At 40.7% G+C, this 16,430-nt stretch overlaps 1 protein-coding gene across 1 annotated transcript in view; it reads right to left on the bottom strand.

The window, feature by feature from the left end:
* Positions 1 to 16,430, bottom strand: part of LOC104497350 (RNA-binding protein 33-like) — a gene marked incomplete at its 5' end in the record, with an annotated part of 39,283 nt that overhangs the window by 16,264 nt on the left and 6,589 nt on the right. Inside the window, 3 exons of the mRNA XM_010140589.1 lie at positions 216 to 404; positions 1,826 to 2,029; positions 14,303 to 14,944. Coding sequence (XP_010138891.1) covers positions 216 to 404; positions 1,826 to 2,029; positions 14,303 to 14,944 — 1,035 coding nt within the window. The remainder of the gene's footprint in view (positions 1 to 215; positions 405 to 1,825; positions 2,030 to 14,302; positions 14,945 to 16,430) is intronic.

Below are 16,430 nucleotides of genomic sequence, written 5' to 3'. Positions count from 1 at the left end.
CAGGAATGTGATGGCTAGCAAAATCCTACCGTACCTCCTGTGCCGCAGTATCATCACGCGCTTGTCTTTGCTACCAGGTGTAGTGTGTGTGAGTGGGGGTGCTTTCAAACATAAATTACCAACAAACACACATTGTATTTAGTGTCAGGGAATTAATTGAGCTTTCTGGAATGAAAGCCTTTTGGCACAAAAATGATACACCGAGGTTGACCTACCTGAATGGGTCCCACTGACATCAGCAGGTTTTTCAGTTGGACATCAGTAGTTGATGAAGAAAGCCCTTCAACTGACACGATACAGGGCTGAGGTTTGCACTCCACCACTCGCAGGTTCTGTTTATTTGGCATCAGGCGTCCTCGGCCCATCTGGCCTGCTACTCCTCTGCCTCTGCCGTGCATAATGACCTGCCAACAACAAAAGTAACAGTATTGTGATTTACTTACCTAGTGCTTCTGCTAGCTGCATTTGACAGATGATATAAAAGTTGGCAATTTAGTTAAAGACTTGATTAAAGTACACGTTGATTTAAAACAGCTTGTTGCCGTTTGCTGATTTGAAAGGCCACTTATTATCATATTCATCCACTGCTTACAGGAACCTCTTTGAGAAGGGTAGCAAGGTACACACTCAGTTTTATACATATTGCATCGAGGCTAACAGTCTCAGCTTCAGCACAGACTGACCACGCAGTGGAGGGTCTCAGACCAAAGTATATACAATCTCATTTTCAACGCTGTCCATATTAGCAGCATATTCAACTACCATATTTGAATTTTGGCCAAAAAACCCCCCAACCAGTGAGCCCTCACTTCTCAACCCACAGGTAAATTTAATGTACCCACAAGACCAGCAAACTGCTTCGAGCACCTCCAGTCTCTGTTGCTACCAACTCTTGGTCTGTTACCAGGCTGGAGTACTCGCATATGTTAAAAAACTTTAAAATAACTTTTTTCAAAGTTCCTTTCCCCCAAATCCTGTAGGATCTGGCACCACAGTATCCTTTGAAGCAGGAAATGTGTGGATTTACTTCTTGTAAATTTAAGATTGAGAAGCTGGGGGGAGGAAAAATAACAATGAAACAGAGTAACACACATTAAACAGAGTGAACATTTAACACTGAGTTAACAGGTTTCTCAATTCCTACTTGGAAAGCCTATGGGGGGTAACAGCTTTTCACAGTCCTCCACTTCAGCAAGGAAACTTTATCCTTACATGAAGCGGGAAGATTATGGCTGACATAATCTAACTAAGTAGTAACTGAAAAGCCCAAATATCAGCTATTTTCAGGGAGCATGCCAGTTTGCAAATGCAGAGCAGGCACACGCCACTGCCACCCAAACCCTCTCCCTGCCTCCTCCCAGTGCATGATCAGTGCAAGAATCAAGTTATGAGATCACCACTTTGAGTGATACCCACTCTGAGGATCGACCAAAGGGCCTCCTGAAGCAGCTGCTGTGGCTGTGTGCTCCTGCGTATGCAGGAAACAGCCAGAATGAAAGCTTAAGCACAACTTCAGAACTCCTGGGTTTAAAGCCAGAAAGCACGCTGGGTACCAGCTCCGACAGCAGCTATCTCGGGACGCACACATTCGCCCCAGGGAGTACTGGGTGTGCTGGCCAGAGTCAGCAGATGAAACAACCTGCAGGCATCTCCGGTCTGTGCTGGGTACAAACAGGTCTCTCTAGACTGAAAGCTTTATATGCAATTATGCATCTCCTGGGTCATGCAGCCCTGTGCTAGAACTGACAAACAGAATGCTAGTTACTAATGGAGCAACACAGCTAGACAGTAAAACTTCTAGCAGCAATATGCATCTAAAAATCACCTTTTTAGGCTGGTGGATTCCCTGGATGTTTTTGACTCCTTGAGGAGCTGGTGAATGGAGCTGTGCCTGCTGTTGGTGCTGCTGCTGTTGCATTCCCTTTGTCAATGTGACCTTCCGTACTGGCTGCTGTTTCGGCTCCGGGGGTTGTTGAGGCCGCTGGGGCTGGCCCTCTGGGTGAAAAAAGCCAGCATCCTCTCCCCCCTGCTGAAATCAACAACACAACAGGCGGCTCAGTGTCCAGGCACTGCAAACTCTCACCCTGAGCAGCCTCCTGCCACATCCAGAGAATGCCCAGCAGTTTGCCTGCTAAAGCAAACCGGTGGCCGTGGCAGGCGCGTGCAGGGGCTCAGCCTGGAAATTGTGCTTCAGTCTAAAATAAATCCGTGGTATCTGAAGAACAGTTTACTTCAATCGGGTCTCATTATAATTACAGTGTTCAATAATGTCTTTTCATATGCAAAGAAGCGAGATGTTTTCACTTCTCTTTCCAAACCATTCCTCCTTCCAGGGTTACATGTGAGCTATGGTGTGCATTATTTTGTTATTATTTTTATTTTTAAAGAGAGACATCCACATTGCAGAAGAAGGGAGAGCCAGGCAAATACTCCACTTATCTTTAAAATTCCAACTTCTTTTTAGTTCAAAACTGGTATTTATTTTGAAGCACGTACTTATTCTGCCAACTTCTAAACCAGCAGCCTTTTACACAGTCTCCTCTCCCAATCACTGTCCATGTTTGGAAAAGTTCTTTCCCAAGGTTTTGTTTGTTTTATAAAGGTCTTATTGCAAATATTTATAAACACAAGCACATCAGTACAGCACCTCAGTGCCTCTCTCATCCAGTGCAGCTCTTTTACTGTATCTCTCAGAGCAATGAAGCACAGTAAAAGCACAAGCTGAAACCACTGAGAAATTATTCCCTTCCACTGCCTCTAACCAAACAGTTCAGCTTTTTCTACAGACAGATGATTCTTCAATTTTTGTCCCACTGTCCAGATCAGATCAATCACAGAAAAACATCCCACGGAGCAAGAGACAGCAAAGCCCAACCCAAAGATCAGGTACTTCTGCAGCTACAAAGTGCATCACATTACTGCATGGTTTCAAGAGCAGTGTCTATACCTTGACCGGACTTCAACTTTAGAACTCCAACACAAGTGAACATTGTATCAGCAGGGGCAAGGCTTGGTGGAAATCCCTAATCAACCTCAGGTAACCCTGAAAAAGCTTTCAAATAGAAGGCATATCTAAAGGGAACGAAAATAAAAAACTGTGAAAGCATCTTTATTTACAGAGCGTTCTTTTCCTCTTTGTAAATACTCACAAGTCAAAACTCTTTTTGCATCTGTCACGAACCTGAGGGTTTCACACTAACTGGTACATTTGTAGTGGATAAGGAGACAAAATACAAGGCTGCAGAGGAACAGTTTTACGATCTAAGAGCAGTATTACCTTGATTGAAAATATAAATCATTACCTCTCTACTTGGATTAAGCAAAAGACGCTTCTACTGGGGACTGGTTACTAAACCTCCCCGCTAGCATTTGAAGAGAAATAGTGTGGTACAGGTGATATGTAGAAGAGCGCACCTTAACACCCCTAAACCAATCCCTCTGTTTCATCAACTACATGCAGGCAACAACTTCAAGAACTCACAGCTTACTTAAATCCCAGACAAATAGGCTTCATCACCTCCTTGCACTGGCTACACTTCAGACGAACAATCTGCCACAGGGAAAATCTTGAAGCTCTTCCCACTTAAGGGCTTCCATCCATAGTACCCAAAGCAAGAAAGCAACAGAAAACTGTATCTGTTTTTTCCACTTTTAATAATGTGGTTTTTCTCTGCTAGACGGAATAGCTTTGTGGCTTCACAGAATTTTTTTGTATATAATGTTTCAGAGCAGTAACTAGTGAGAAATTACAAGCTTTCCCTTCAGCCTCTCTCTTCAGTAACTCTTCAAAATACAACAGCAACAGCTCTCCTTCTCTCCTGAGAAACCCAAACATAGGCACACAAACAAAACCCTACCAGCATTAAACCCTCCTCATTTCAGTATTAGTTCCAATATCAGCATTACCATAAACCCTCTGCCCTGATCAGATAATTTCCTTTATTCAACCCTACAGCAGCTGGAAGATGATGCAACTAAAAGGAACATGAAAATTCTAGGAGGAATTTAAAAGCATTAACTGGGAGTTGAATCTAGCCTCTGCTAACTACTTGCTGTGAAAACTTGCCATAAATACTTGCAACCATTTCTTTTCAACCCAGAATGAAATCCCAGTACACTGGAAGAGTGGTGAAACACTGGCCTAGGTTGTCCAAAGAGGTGGTAGATGCCCCATCCCTGGAAACATTCCAGGTCAGGTCGGACCGGGCTCTGAACAACCTGATCTGGTTGAAGATGTCCCTGCTCACTGCAGGAGGGTTGGACTAGATGACTTTTGAAAGTCCCTTTCATCCCAAAGCATTGTAGGATTCTAAAAGCATCTGAGAGTGAAGCCCTTGGGTACAACACACATCTAACACATCCATTACTGAAACTTCAAAAGCAAACAATTATTTCCCATAAAAGGTTAGGGTGGCCAACAACCACTCAATATTTAACCACCAAGCCCAATTATCACCAAATAAAACTGTGTAAACTAAACACACAACTACAACAGAATCAAAGGCACAAGCACACAACATTGGTTCACACTTAGGAAAACTTGACAGGGTTTGTTCTCCGCCGGAGTCTCAGATGTCACCTTTGGGATTCACCGCTGCAAAAGTCTGAAAACATAGAAACGTTTCTGGACTTCTTAATGAATTAATAAATTTCAGAAGTAAGAAAACCTATCCAAAACAATAAAGGAAGTTTACAGGGTAAGAAAAGGTAACGGAGCAAGGTCTGCTTGTTTCTGCAACGAAAAGAAAGAAAGGGCAGCTGGCTCAAACCCTTTCTTTACAGTGCTGCTGTGACCATCTACTGCTTTCTGTTTTCTGTTATTCTCTACTGCTTAGTTTTTGTATTGCAAATCATTACGACCTTCAAGTTCTGAATTTCCAAGCTTCAGAAAAGGTCTGCCTTCCTAACAAACACCCAGAAAAGGAGTTCTCTTGAATGAATCTTTACCCTTATTTGGTTAATTCTGGAGTAACACAAATGCCTTTTTCTAAGTGGCAGGATTTCTCTTCAGGAGCATGTATGAACAGTGTCTTTCAAATTTCAGGTACTGCAAGATCATTAGCAGTGCCAAAACGACAAGTTAATTTCAAATACTGTGTGTAATTAAACAAAACACAAAAGAGGGAGGCAAAAAGATTTTATTTAAATGGTGAATGGTTTTCAAACTTCTGCTGTGGAAGGGCCTACACAGTTTGATCTGAAGCTGGACTAATAAGAAAGGGAAATGACACCATCCATCGGCCATGAATTTTAGAACTGATTCCCTGATGCTTACTGAGGCTGTTTTTCAATAGTGAGACTCTCTTGCTATACATAAATATATAGTCAGTGTTGTGTTTTGAGAAACATAAAGACCGTTCTTCAAATATGAGATCACATTCTAAAAGCAGAATTTTATGAGGGACTGCTTCAATTCAGCAAGCTGAAACTCTCTGTCATAATCATTATGACAGTTTTACAATGAAGAAGTTTATTTGCCACCAACATTAGCAGGACAAATTTATTTATAACAAATGCTTTTAAAATGTACTGATAAAAATGCCTATTGATACTGTCAGAGCTGCTTGCAATTTGACAGATCAAATCTTATTTTCATTCTTAAACCCCATGAAGGAATGATATCACCAACTCGCATTCTGTAGTGAGCAAATTGATTAATCCCCCTCTATAGAAATCTCAACTCTTGATTACACCTATCAGACGTTAAGCAGCATTATTCTAGAGTGACAACACTTGACAAATTCCCAAACCATTTTCCTCAGCCTTTGTGGCCCTGCTAGCTTGTATTAACCCTGATGAAAAATTAATTTTCCTTATCTTCTGCTAAACCCCAAAATCCAAATCCACCAAACTGGCAACTCTTTCTGTAAAGGTATTATGAAAACCTCTAAAAGATTAATTGCATGTCTTCAGGTGACATTAAATTAATTTCTGTACTCGTGACAGACATTTGATACTCCGTACTGAGAGGACAGATAACATTGTCAGGATACACAGAAGGACAGTGGTGCAGTGTCCCAGGGCAGCCTCTTATGAATTCTCCTTTCGATAAGGCCATACTTCACTGTCATTGGCACTGTTAGGGATCTTGCAGCCCAAAGACCTCACTGCACAGGTTTCTATTAACTACGACAATGCTGTGTCTATCCATGTAATCTTTACAAAGCTAATTCAAAATCACCCAATAGTAAAGGGATGCACACGCCCGATAAAGCACTTAAAGGAAATAAACTCTGGTTGATTTATGTAAAAATAACACCGAGAAGCAAAATGTTTTCCACTTTTCATAGATGCACTGTAACTCAAATCCTCTGTACCGTGATGGCGGCTTAAATCTTACAGGGAAATCTCAATCCAAAAATGTCTTGTAATTGATTTTCTTTAAGAAAGCAGAAACCCCTCATCTGTCACCAGTTCAAGTCAGTATTTGTAGAACTAAGTGCCCTTTACAGTATCACAGTAGCTAAGAGGGAAAAAACCCAGCCTTCGGGTTACTAAATTAATCTGCACTTCAAAGACAGAGAAATTACTATTCCACAGCTATATAGGTTTTCATACGTAAACTTATATTTTACTGATACTGCGACTGGCTGTAGTAAAAGACAGACACCTACACAGGCAGCTGTGATCTCTGTGTAACGAGGAGATAAAACAATAAAGCAAAAACTACGCAGTGCAAGAAAGATTATCACCTAATATAGACCTGAGTAGTTTCTCACTAGTATTACCAGACACGTATATTAAAGGCAAAAACCTAATACCTGGCTGTTTCTCTTTGACTGGAGCTCCAAATGCTTTACCACTCTGACACGGCCCGTCGACAGATCCAGGACCTGGGAACAGGAAGCCCAATCACTTGCCAAATATCCCCCAACCAAGGGAGGTGACTAGGTGCTGTTCCCAAATAGCTGAGGATCTGTTTTGTGTCTGTCAAATTCCAATGGGAAACACCTGGAGATGCTTTTTAAAGGCCTTCTGCAACCTTTAAGTGTCTTTTTTTAAGTTCAAAAATAAACTCCTGCTCTACATCCAGGCTAGAATACACAATCAACAGGCAACTCATCAGTAACAACTGGTGTAAGATGTACTAATGGTATGGTTTTGACTCAGAGTACAGAGAAATAAGCTACACCAGACTACGTAAGTGGTAGAACAACCAAGCATTCCTTGTTCACACCAGAAAAAAAAGACACTTCTGGTGCTTACTAGTAAACTAAGGGTTATTTTTCCCAGCCTAAAACCTCTCCATGGGGCAAACTCACCTCGTAACAAGAGCACCCAGACTAAGCAATAAATAAATAAAATGCAGAAAAGAAATGGCTCCCTCCCTGTGATAAAAATAAGACACTGCTAAGCTGCTTCAGAGAGCCACGATGCAATGACTATCTTCTCTTCCGTGCCTAATGGTGTATGAAAAGTCAGACCAGCAAGAAGATGTGCTGTAAAAAAACCCAAGCTAATTCCATTCAATCCCGTGTACTAACAGCATTCTTACCTTAAGTATCTCCTCATAAGCCTGAGAGGAGAACTAAGGCATGGAGAAAAGTCTGGCCAAGGAGATGTTAGAGAGTCCCAGCCATACCCCACTCTACACTGAAGTTTCACCACGTGTGACAGAAACACAGTTGGTCAGATGACAAATGACAATTACATGTTTTTCTAGTACAACCACCCACCAGTTTACACAAATTCTGTGTCAAGGTTACAGCAAAATCAAGGTTCTGGACTGAATACATATAATACTCTCAGAAGTACCTTTATTTTCACACTGCTGACTGCAAAATATATAACGTAGGTATCAATAAACATGTTTTTGAGCAAAGTCTCCTGGCTTCTTCTTCAGTTGCCAGTCTCGGATAATTTTTTCATACAGAGACTTTTAATGAAGATTGCACACGTAGAGAAATCACCAAGCGAAAAGACTCCTGTTGAAAAACATCAGGGATTCAAAACTTCTGACGGCCCAAGGCTCCTGAAGGAGCTCTTCTCAGCTGGACACCAGCTGTGGCACAGAAAGCCAGTACTGGGTATCAGAAAACAGTACAACTGGAGCTCCCCTTCTTGTGTCATGGCCCGTTTTTCTAGTTCATGTTCCTTGAAGCTTAAAACTAATGGCAAGTTTTGTGCTGTGTTGCCCTAAGCTCCCTGTACGGTCTTGACACAGACAGCCCACATCACCTCCTTCCCCACTCACAGTGTCCGGATTCCCCCAATTCAGAGCCACACCTCTGTACTATGGGGCTATTACAAGGGGTCAAACCTGCAATTCCAGTTAACAAAGGCATTTGTGACTGTGTGAAATATTAAATTGGACAAATCTACATGTCTTTCCTCCCCCCAAGATAAGAAATTGGATTCAATTAGTCTTCATTTGAGAACTCTTTCCTTTTGTCATGCACTGTAAGGGCGTCACAGCTGCCTCTAGTCATTTCCTATGAGAAAACTGTGTTACTAGGTACTGTAACACCAGCATCGCAGCATTATGAATTTTGCACTATACCACCACAACAGAAAAATTCTCCTTTGAGACTCAACAAGAGCAACAAGCAATAGCAAACGCCTTGCTTCCAGGGTGTTCAGGAGGAAGCAGCACTCTTCAACGCACAATTTAAAAGTCTCCTGAGGAAAAGGAGAAACCTGTTCTGCAGTCTACAATAGGAAATACTTTATTGCACCTTAGTTACAAGTTATCCACAGCAACGTTAAATTCACTTTAGGCAGGTATCTCTTCCCGCTTTTGAGGGGTACTATCTGCATCAGGTTTGGTTGGCACCTTAAATCCCTCTAGTTGCTAAATGTGTCCACACACACCCTGTATTTCATTTTCCCAGTAACCAAATATAGCCCGAGCAGTACAGCATGGCCCACCCCACTACCCCCAAGCCTCAAAATACCCTGTTGCTACAAGGCCCACCCTCCCTGGAGGTCTGGCAGGACAGCGTTTATTGCTCACATTCAAATGTTTCCTGAAAACTATGCCTCTTCCATACCTGGAGTATCTCGGGGCTACCTGGCTTCCTTTTTCGTTTGGTTGGTTTGCGTTTTTTTGTTGTCATTGCTTGGCGAGTTTGAGCTGGAATTAAGAAATCCCTGTCCATTTGTGAAATATTTCTAGAGCGAGGCCTCACAGGTTGTGGCAGGCAGTACCATTCCATTTACATTACTGCTTCAAAGGCCTTGCCCATAGCAGTGCTCTCTAAGTGACAGACAGGGTATCTGGGCAGTCAGGTATCATGGTTCTGAAGCTCCTTCAGTCCGCTGTGGATAGAATATGGACATTATTGTGCCTCCTTCAAATAGTGGGGTCTGAATAAACCACAGTGCTATTCTTCTGCTTCATAAAAAGTAGTAGGAGTCCATATGACATGAGGTCCTGTGGCATCTCCCACAGCTGGTAACACTGCAGGGCTGCGTAAAGGGCTCCCTCAAGAACCTGTCATGCAAATGCAAAAAGCTTAGTGTTTGTCATTCCTGACATAGTTAGATGAAAGGCGCTATAGAGCTTTCAAGTAAAATATTTTTAATTAAACTTGAACGTACACAGGCAAGTAGAAACAAGTACAAACATTAAGCAAAGGCGGTTGATAAGGTTACATTATCGAACAATAACCATCTTGGTTAGTATCTTTTTCCATATTTAGAACTCCATATTCATCTCTTACACTTCTCAATTACTCTAAATATGAATAAAGTTGTCTGTCTTGAATTCCAATTCTTTTTCTTTTTACAATCCAAGAACATCTTGTGTGACAGGCTTTTCAAATAAAACAGCTTGCCAAATGTTTCTTCAAGCTCTTCAGATGAAGCATCGTCTCAGGTTTTCAGGAATCATGATCACTAAGAAGATATTACTTCTAATCCAACAGGGAATACTGAGATTTTAATGCATGTATAATATATGTATTTATGAAAAAAAAAAACCCTCATTGTGCAGCTTTCCACAGAAACAAAGATTGGTGTGTTCTTGATGCAGCATAAGAAACAGCATTTTCAGGCCTCTGGGACAGACAAACATCTCTGAGCATGGCAGGCCATTTTCTGGCTAGAGAGAAATCACCCAACAACAATATAAGATGACTGAACAATACAGAGATTTTAAGATACTACTATTTCCCATAGATCCTCCAACTAAACCAAAAACACGTTCGGCACATAATTCATATGATCTTAGGATAATTAAGGCTGTAGCTAGTACAAACCTCTTCCTCCAGAACTAAAGATGCTTCTAATACATCAGCTTGAAGGAATTCAGTTGCACTTGGTACTAGAAACACTTACCACAGACTGATCACAGAGAGTGCAAAGAAGATCACCACAAACAGCCAAGGTGTTAGAAAACATGCCCTTTCAAGAGGGAGCGAAGGGTGTTAGTGCTCAGAAACAGTTAAGAGATCTTTAAGAAGAGAGACAGTCACAAAGAGGGATATAAATTCTTTCCCATCTCTCTTGAAGTATAATAGAATAGATTCAAAATTGCAAGCAAGAAAATGTAGTTTGATCACTAAGAAAATTCTCCTACATGTACACATTAAACACTGGAATAGATGGCCAAAGAAATGTCCAGCAATGAGATCTCAAAAAAAGATGGGACAAATCTGTCAGGAATGTTACAGAGCTCATTCCCCCTTCAAGACAGATTGAACTATTTCTATGGTTCTTTCATCCCTATTTTTTATAATTTTATAATCACATTTTAAAGTGATTTATTAGGGTGTTTATTCCCAACAAACACTCTACAGCCTATCTCACTGAGTTTATTGTTTCAAGTATCTTTAGGATTATTTTCAGGCTCCTTATCAAGCCAGGCAAATCTCAGATGTCTTCTTAGTAAAATATGCCAGTATGAATACTCAGTAAATACACTGAACTCCTGTATCAGAAAAGGACAGCTCTGAAGACATGCCACACAAACCATAAAGCACACATCCATCAAAAGATATTTGTACCTCCATGAAAAATACCCAAACAAAATCAAAGTTCATGTGCTAAACACTGCCTCATTTTCCAGCAACATACAGAGAAGTAATAAACATGGAAAATTATTCCCTGTACTGTCGTTCCTGCATAAGTTACAGGTATAGTAGAAAAGGATGGGCACATCATATTGGGGGGGGAGGGGGGGGACGGGACAGGAAGGGAATGGAGGCAGCAGGCAGGATTTGTTTAAAAAAAACAGATAAAATCATTGATAACAGTACTTAACATGTCACCTTGATATGCAGTCGTAGTCTGATATACAGGAAATGCTGAATCATTTTCTACTTCTCTTTTATTTAAGTATAAGAAGCTATAAATTATGGCATCTTATGAATCAGGTAAATTGAACAAACTAAGCTATTTCTTAAAATGTAATTAGTATTCTTACAATTTCATAAAAAAACTTGGAAAGCAAAATACTCTCAAGAGAGAATACTGTGGAGACAGGTGAAAGGGCATTTTACCTTCTTAAGTAACACGGGATACTTCTACCCGGAGGTCAGAGATCCTCAGTAGTACTGCAGTGTCCACCAACACAAATAAACATAGTTAGAAGCTGAGACTGGGAAAGATGTTGCCCTCAAGAGAAGAAACCATTCTCTTCTGACAGTATTTGTACACCAGAAATCTCACCAATACACCAAGTACATCTCCTGAAGCATTAAGCAAAAAAACTCATAAACAAAAAAAAACCAAAAAAAACCCTACTAAAGAAAAAAAAACCACCAGCAACACACCACCATTTAATCCTGGTTCTGCACGTGGTCCTCCTAAATTTGTAACAGTCCTTGCTATCAGCTCCTCTTTCAGGCCAATTTTATCTGGAGTCAGTACAGGCCTGGCCTCAGTCAGCTTCTTCAGCTGACTCTCTACTACCCCGCGGCAGCACAGCTGGCAGGCTGAAAGGGAAGGGACATTCCAAGCCTTTGCTAACAGGAATCAGAGAGCTTCGAAAAGGAACCTGCGCTGTGTCTAATTGCAAGCCACCTCACTCGTGGGTAGGTACTGAAAACATCTCTGCACAAAAGAGCTCTAGAAAGGAAAAAGGGTTTTCCTTTCCTTTCCTTTTCTCCCTGCTGAGACATGGAGAAACAGCAAGGCTGCTCAAGTGCCGGATCAAATCAGTGCATATAGATAAAAGATAACCAGCCATCCCTTCGGCCAAGGGCAAGGGAAACAGATGAGCAGTGTTACGTTGTAAGGAGAATGGCTAGGAAAAATGAGATTTGGCTTTTGCTTTGTATTTAGCACTGAGGCAAAAGTTGTGAAAATAAATAATGCATGTGACAGGACTAAACACTAAAGTGGAAACTAAATGTGAGCTGTGATCTTCATGGTATTCAGAGTCCAAACAGCCTTTAATTCTTCTTTAAAATCCTGTCAGAATGGACAACATTGGCCCCACAACTGTTAGGTTTTTTTTGTTTTTCCTTGTGTGGTCAAATAAGCAAAGTCATAGATTCAGCTTGTCACTGATCAAAAATTAATCAATTATCTTGATCAGTGTTAAACAGCTAATTGCAATGCTTGCTTTTTATTCTTCTACAGTTGGAAGGAAAACTTAAAAACATCCACAGCAATATGCAGAAAGTATCAAAGGCTACATGTAAAGAACCTGCTTTACCTTGCTAAAAGCTCAACACCTGAAAGTTAAGAAGGACTAAGCAAACCTGCCTTGGTATACAACGAGAGAAGTGTTACACGGGTATTTAATGAAGCTTATTGCACTTGCTTACCTTGAGACTTATCTGAAACAAATCACTTAGGGTTTTCTGAAATACAGCATTATGATAAAAACTATGTCATTGTGAATGCTACTGTGGGCACTGATAGCCATTTGTTACGAAGAGCTGTATACAGTGGTGACCGGCTTTGTGTTGTTTCATCACATAATAAGAGCAGTTGTGCATCATTGCTTTATTCAATTATTTGTGAACAACAAACCTGTCATACCTCTTGCAGACCACCGGGATTCCTGCAGACGTGTTTTTATATATGTGTGTATATATACATACATATATATATATTTAGCCTAACAAAATCAAGTCCTTTCAACTTCTTGTACTTTATCTACGTTACCAAGCCTGAGGAATTAGACACCTTCCAAGTCAGCTTGTTATTCAGCTCCATATAGTTGATAAAGCCCTTTACGTTAGTATTTTGAAAGACCGCATAGTCATTACGCAGTTCATACTTTTCAGTGTGTTTAAGTTTTACGTGCTGTAGAAGAGTAGTTAAGACTTTGGCATTTCCACTTCCTCCCCATTTCTACAAACTAAAATTCAGTCCCTGTTAACACACTGTTCACTTCATTACAGACTTACAGCAGCTCTGGAAGTTTCCCTAACGAATGCTCTGAATAATTTAAGAAGCATTCTTTAAAAAAAACCAAAAAAACAAACAAAAAAAAACCCAAAACCAACTGCCTCCAGTGTACCATGGAATTAAACCACATCAGCATCCTCCTTTCCTGTTCGGCATAAAACCCGAGGACAGATTCACACTGACAACATGATCTGGCTATGTCCCCTCATCTCAGATTCTTCAGAGCCCTAACAAATTAACTTGTCTTTTCACTAAGACAGAAGAAATTTGGTCGAGATAGTTTCTAACCAAAGACCCAGATCTTAAAACATGCAGGCTGCCATCAAGACCAGCATTGTGAGTCCACAACAACGGTGCTCAAGGGACACTGCGGATAATAGACCCCTCATCGAAAGATAAGGAAATCTCATTTAAATGCAGAAGTGAAACGGCAACGTTTTAAACCCAGCCTCTAACGGAAAACATCCCCCTCCAATACACTGCTTAAATTACTTTCACACCACTCTGCCAGGAAAACAAAAACAATCTTCCCCTGAGTACAGAAACCACACTAACACCAGCATCTGCACACAACTAAATTAGATGGCTTCAACTACCAAATCAGGAGAGTCCAGCTCCTTAATTGAACTTTAAAAGCAGCTATCCAAATCCTCTTCTCTGACCAATTATCAGACCTATCAACCTTAAGCAAAAGGAGCTCTCAGCTGAGGAGTCTTTCAGAATCAAGTTACAACTTCAAAATTCAAAGAAAGGAGTATTATTTCAGTGTGATTTCAGTGATAACTGCCTGCTAGTAAAGCGTTACAGGAAACATTAATTTCTGAATAACTGCTAATAACTTACAGTTCTGAAAACATAAAATATGGACTATTAGATCTGCTAAACTTGCTACTTCCCTCATCAGCTGAGGCCCATATTTTATTTTGGGATTACACAAAATGAAACACACAAAAACAAACCACGAGGACAAACACACATGAGATGAGCCTTGGAAACTTACCCCTCCTGACAACTTAATCACCCTGACTTTGTTGCCGACATGGGGCCCATCTCCACTACCACTGTTTGTCCGCTGCATGACAGTCCTTTTCACACCAGGTTTCAGTTCCTGGGGCCTTGCTGGTACAGAAGCCACTCGAGCAGTCTGTGTCGTGGGCAGCGATGCTGCAGCAGGCTTTGTCTGTAACACTTTCTGCGGTGCCTGAGGCTGACTCGGAGGTACTGTTCTAGTCTGCCTCAGCTGCTTCACTGGCTTCATCTGCTGTCCTTGATAGTGCATATTTGCCCCGACCTGTGGGAAATCTGTGGGTTTGGGTTGGATATTTGGAACTACTGTATCTTGCTTTTTAACAAGGAGTCTGTTTTTCACATTTTGCCTGGTCTGTAAGCCGGAGTGGGGTATGTAAGGGCTGCCATTGGTGGGAAACTCAGAGTCGTCGTCCTCCTGCTGCATGTAGGACTGTTGCGTAGAAGGTTGCTGCTGCTGCTGCTGCTGCGCAAGTCTTTCAAGCAATTCTCTCTTTCTAGCACCAGCCTGCTGCTGCCGTCTTAGCTCCTTTTGTTTCAGAATTTCTTCTCTTAGACGCTTCTGCTCTTCTATCTTCAGACGATACAATCTAGTTTCTTCATCTTCGTCCGGATACTACAAAGCAAAATACAAACGAATTTAAAGAATTCTCAACAAATGCCCAGCTTGGTCAAAGAAACATTTAATTGTTGTTTCAGATGTCATAAAGAATACAACTTTCTGAAGAGCTTTATAAATTACCTCTGATACCAAACTAAGGCTGTTAGTGGAGTATATCTGCTGTAAGGTTTATTTGCTATTCATTACAGACAAACAGCTCAAATCTGGTTTAGGACTTGGATATCCTACTTCCTCGGCAGAAAAGCTTTAATACCAGTTGAGAAATCTTATCAGAATACCAAAAAAAAAAAAGTAGTTTTACAAATTGGAACTCATTTAGAAGTTTCTAAAACCAATTAAACTATTAATATAATTCAAGATATCAAAATATGTTTCAAATGGAAAGTAACAATGCGGAGGCAACCCACTGTCACACAGGTTTTATCTTTCTCTTTTCTGACAAAGTAACAAAAGGTAGGGTGGTAAATGACCTGAAAGGCCCTGATTAGAACTATTGATTTTTCCTTACAGAATTTTCAGCCTGATCTCAAACTCATTTGTCACACAATAATTGGTTATAATGAACAGCACAAGTCAATCTCTCTGACCTTGAACTCATGCACTCTCTTCAGAATCAAAATGTTGCCAAATGCAGTGTTGGAATATTAATGGTATATAGAAAACGCCTTTAATATTCTAGCCCTGGGCCCTTCTGAAAGTATTACACACCATCAAACAACCTTTGTAAAGATTCTTCAACTTTGGTACAACAGGTTCTTATGAAAAGCTGTATAAAAATGGACAAGAGTCAAGGAAATGCAATTCTCGCCATCCTGGAAATCAAACTGCTCTTGCGATACAATCACAGGCATTTTTCAAAATGACAAAGCATACTTTTTCATTTTATTATTTTTTTCTTTTCAACCATTTGAAATGTTAAGTTAGACGCTTGTAGAACTGCTTGCAAAAGGTAACGAGCACAACATTCTACTCAAGATATTAATAACTCCTAACAAAAACAGGTCCTCGAAGTAACATTACTTTGCTTGTTGGTAAATTACAGCATAAAGAATGCTAAGACACGGCTCAAAAACTTGCAGTAACTGGGTGCAAATACTTGTCAACACAAATGCCTTGTTTTTTTTTCCATTCCTAGTACATCTCGGAATCCTCCCCAATGCAACAACAATAACAAAAAAGACAGAACAGATCCAAACAACAACAAAAAAAAGACAGAATAGATCCAGCCATGAAGTTGGTTCACAGACATGAAACCCAGTAGAGACGTATTTGTACTCGGAGAATCCAGATGCACAATCCTGAACACTTGTTTCCTTCAGACGCAATCGCTTCTTCCCTGAACATCTATCGACAGGGATTATTCCCACAGTGAAGCGAGAACAATCACACTAGAAGTCCAGCCTAATCAATGGCTAAAAATACAACTTCAAAAAAGTAGAATTTTTTTTTTTTTTTAAAGAAGATTATTCTTGGGGGAGGG

The sequence above is a fragment of the Buceros rhinoceros genome, unplaced genomic scaffold (assembly GCF_000710305.1).
Source record: "Buceros rhinoceros silvestris isolate BGI_N320 unplaced genomic scaffold, ASM71030v1 scaffold7797, whole genome shotgun sequence".
Lineage (NCBI taxonomy): Eukaryota > Metazoa > Chordata > Aves > Bucerotiformes > Bucerotidae > Buceros > Buceros rhinoceros.
The sequence above is the reverse complement of the archived record's forward strand: the minus strand, read 5'-3'. Positions and strand labels throughout refer to the sequence as shown.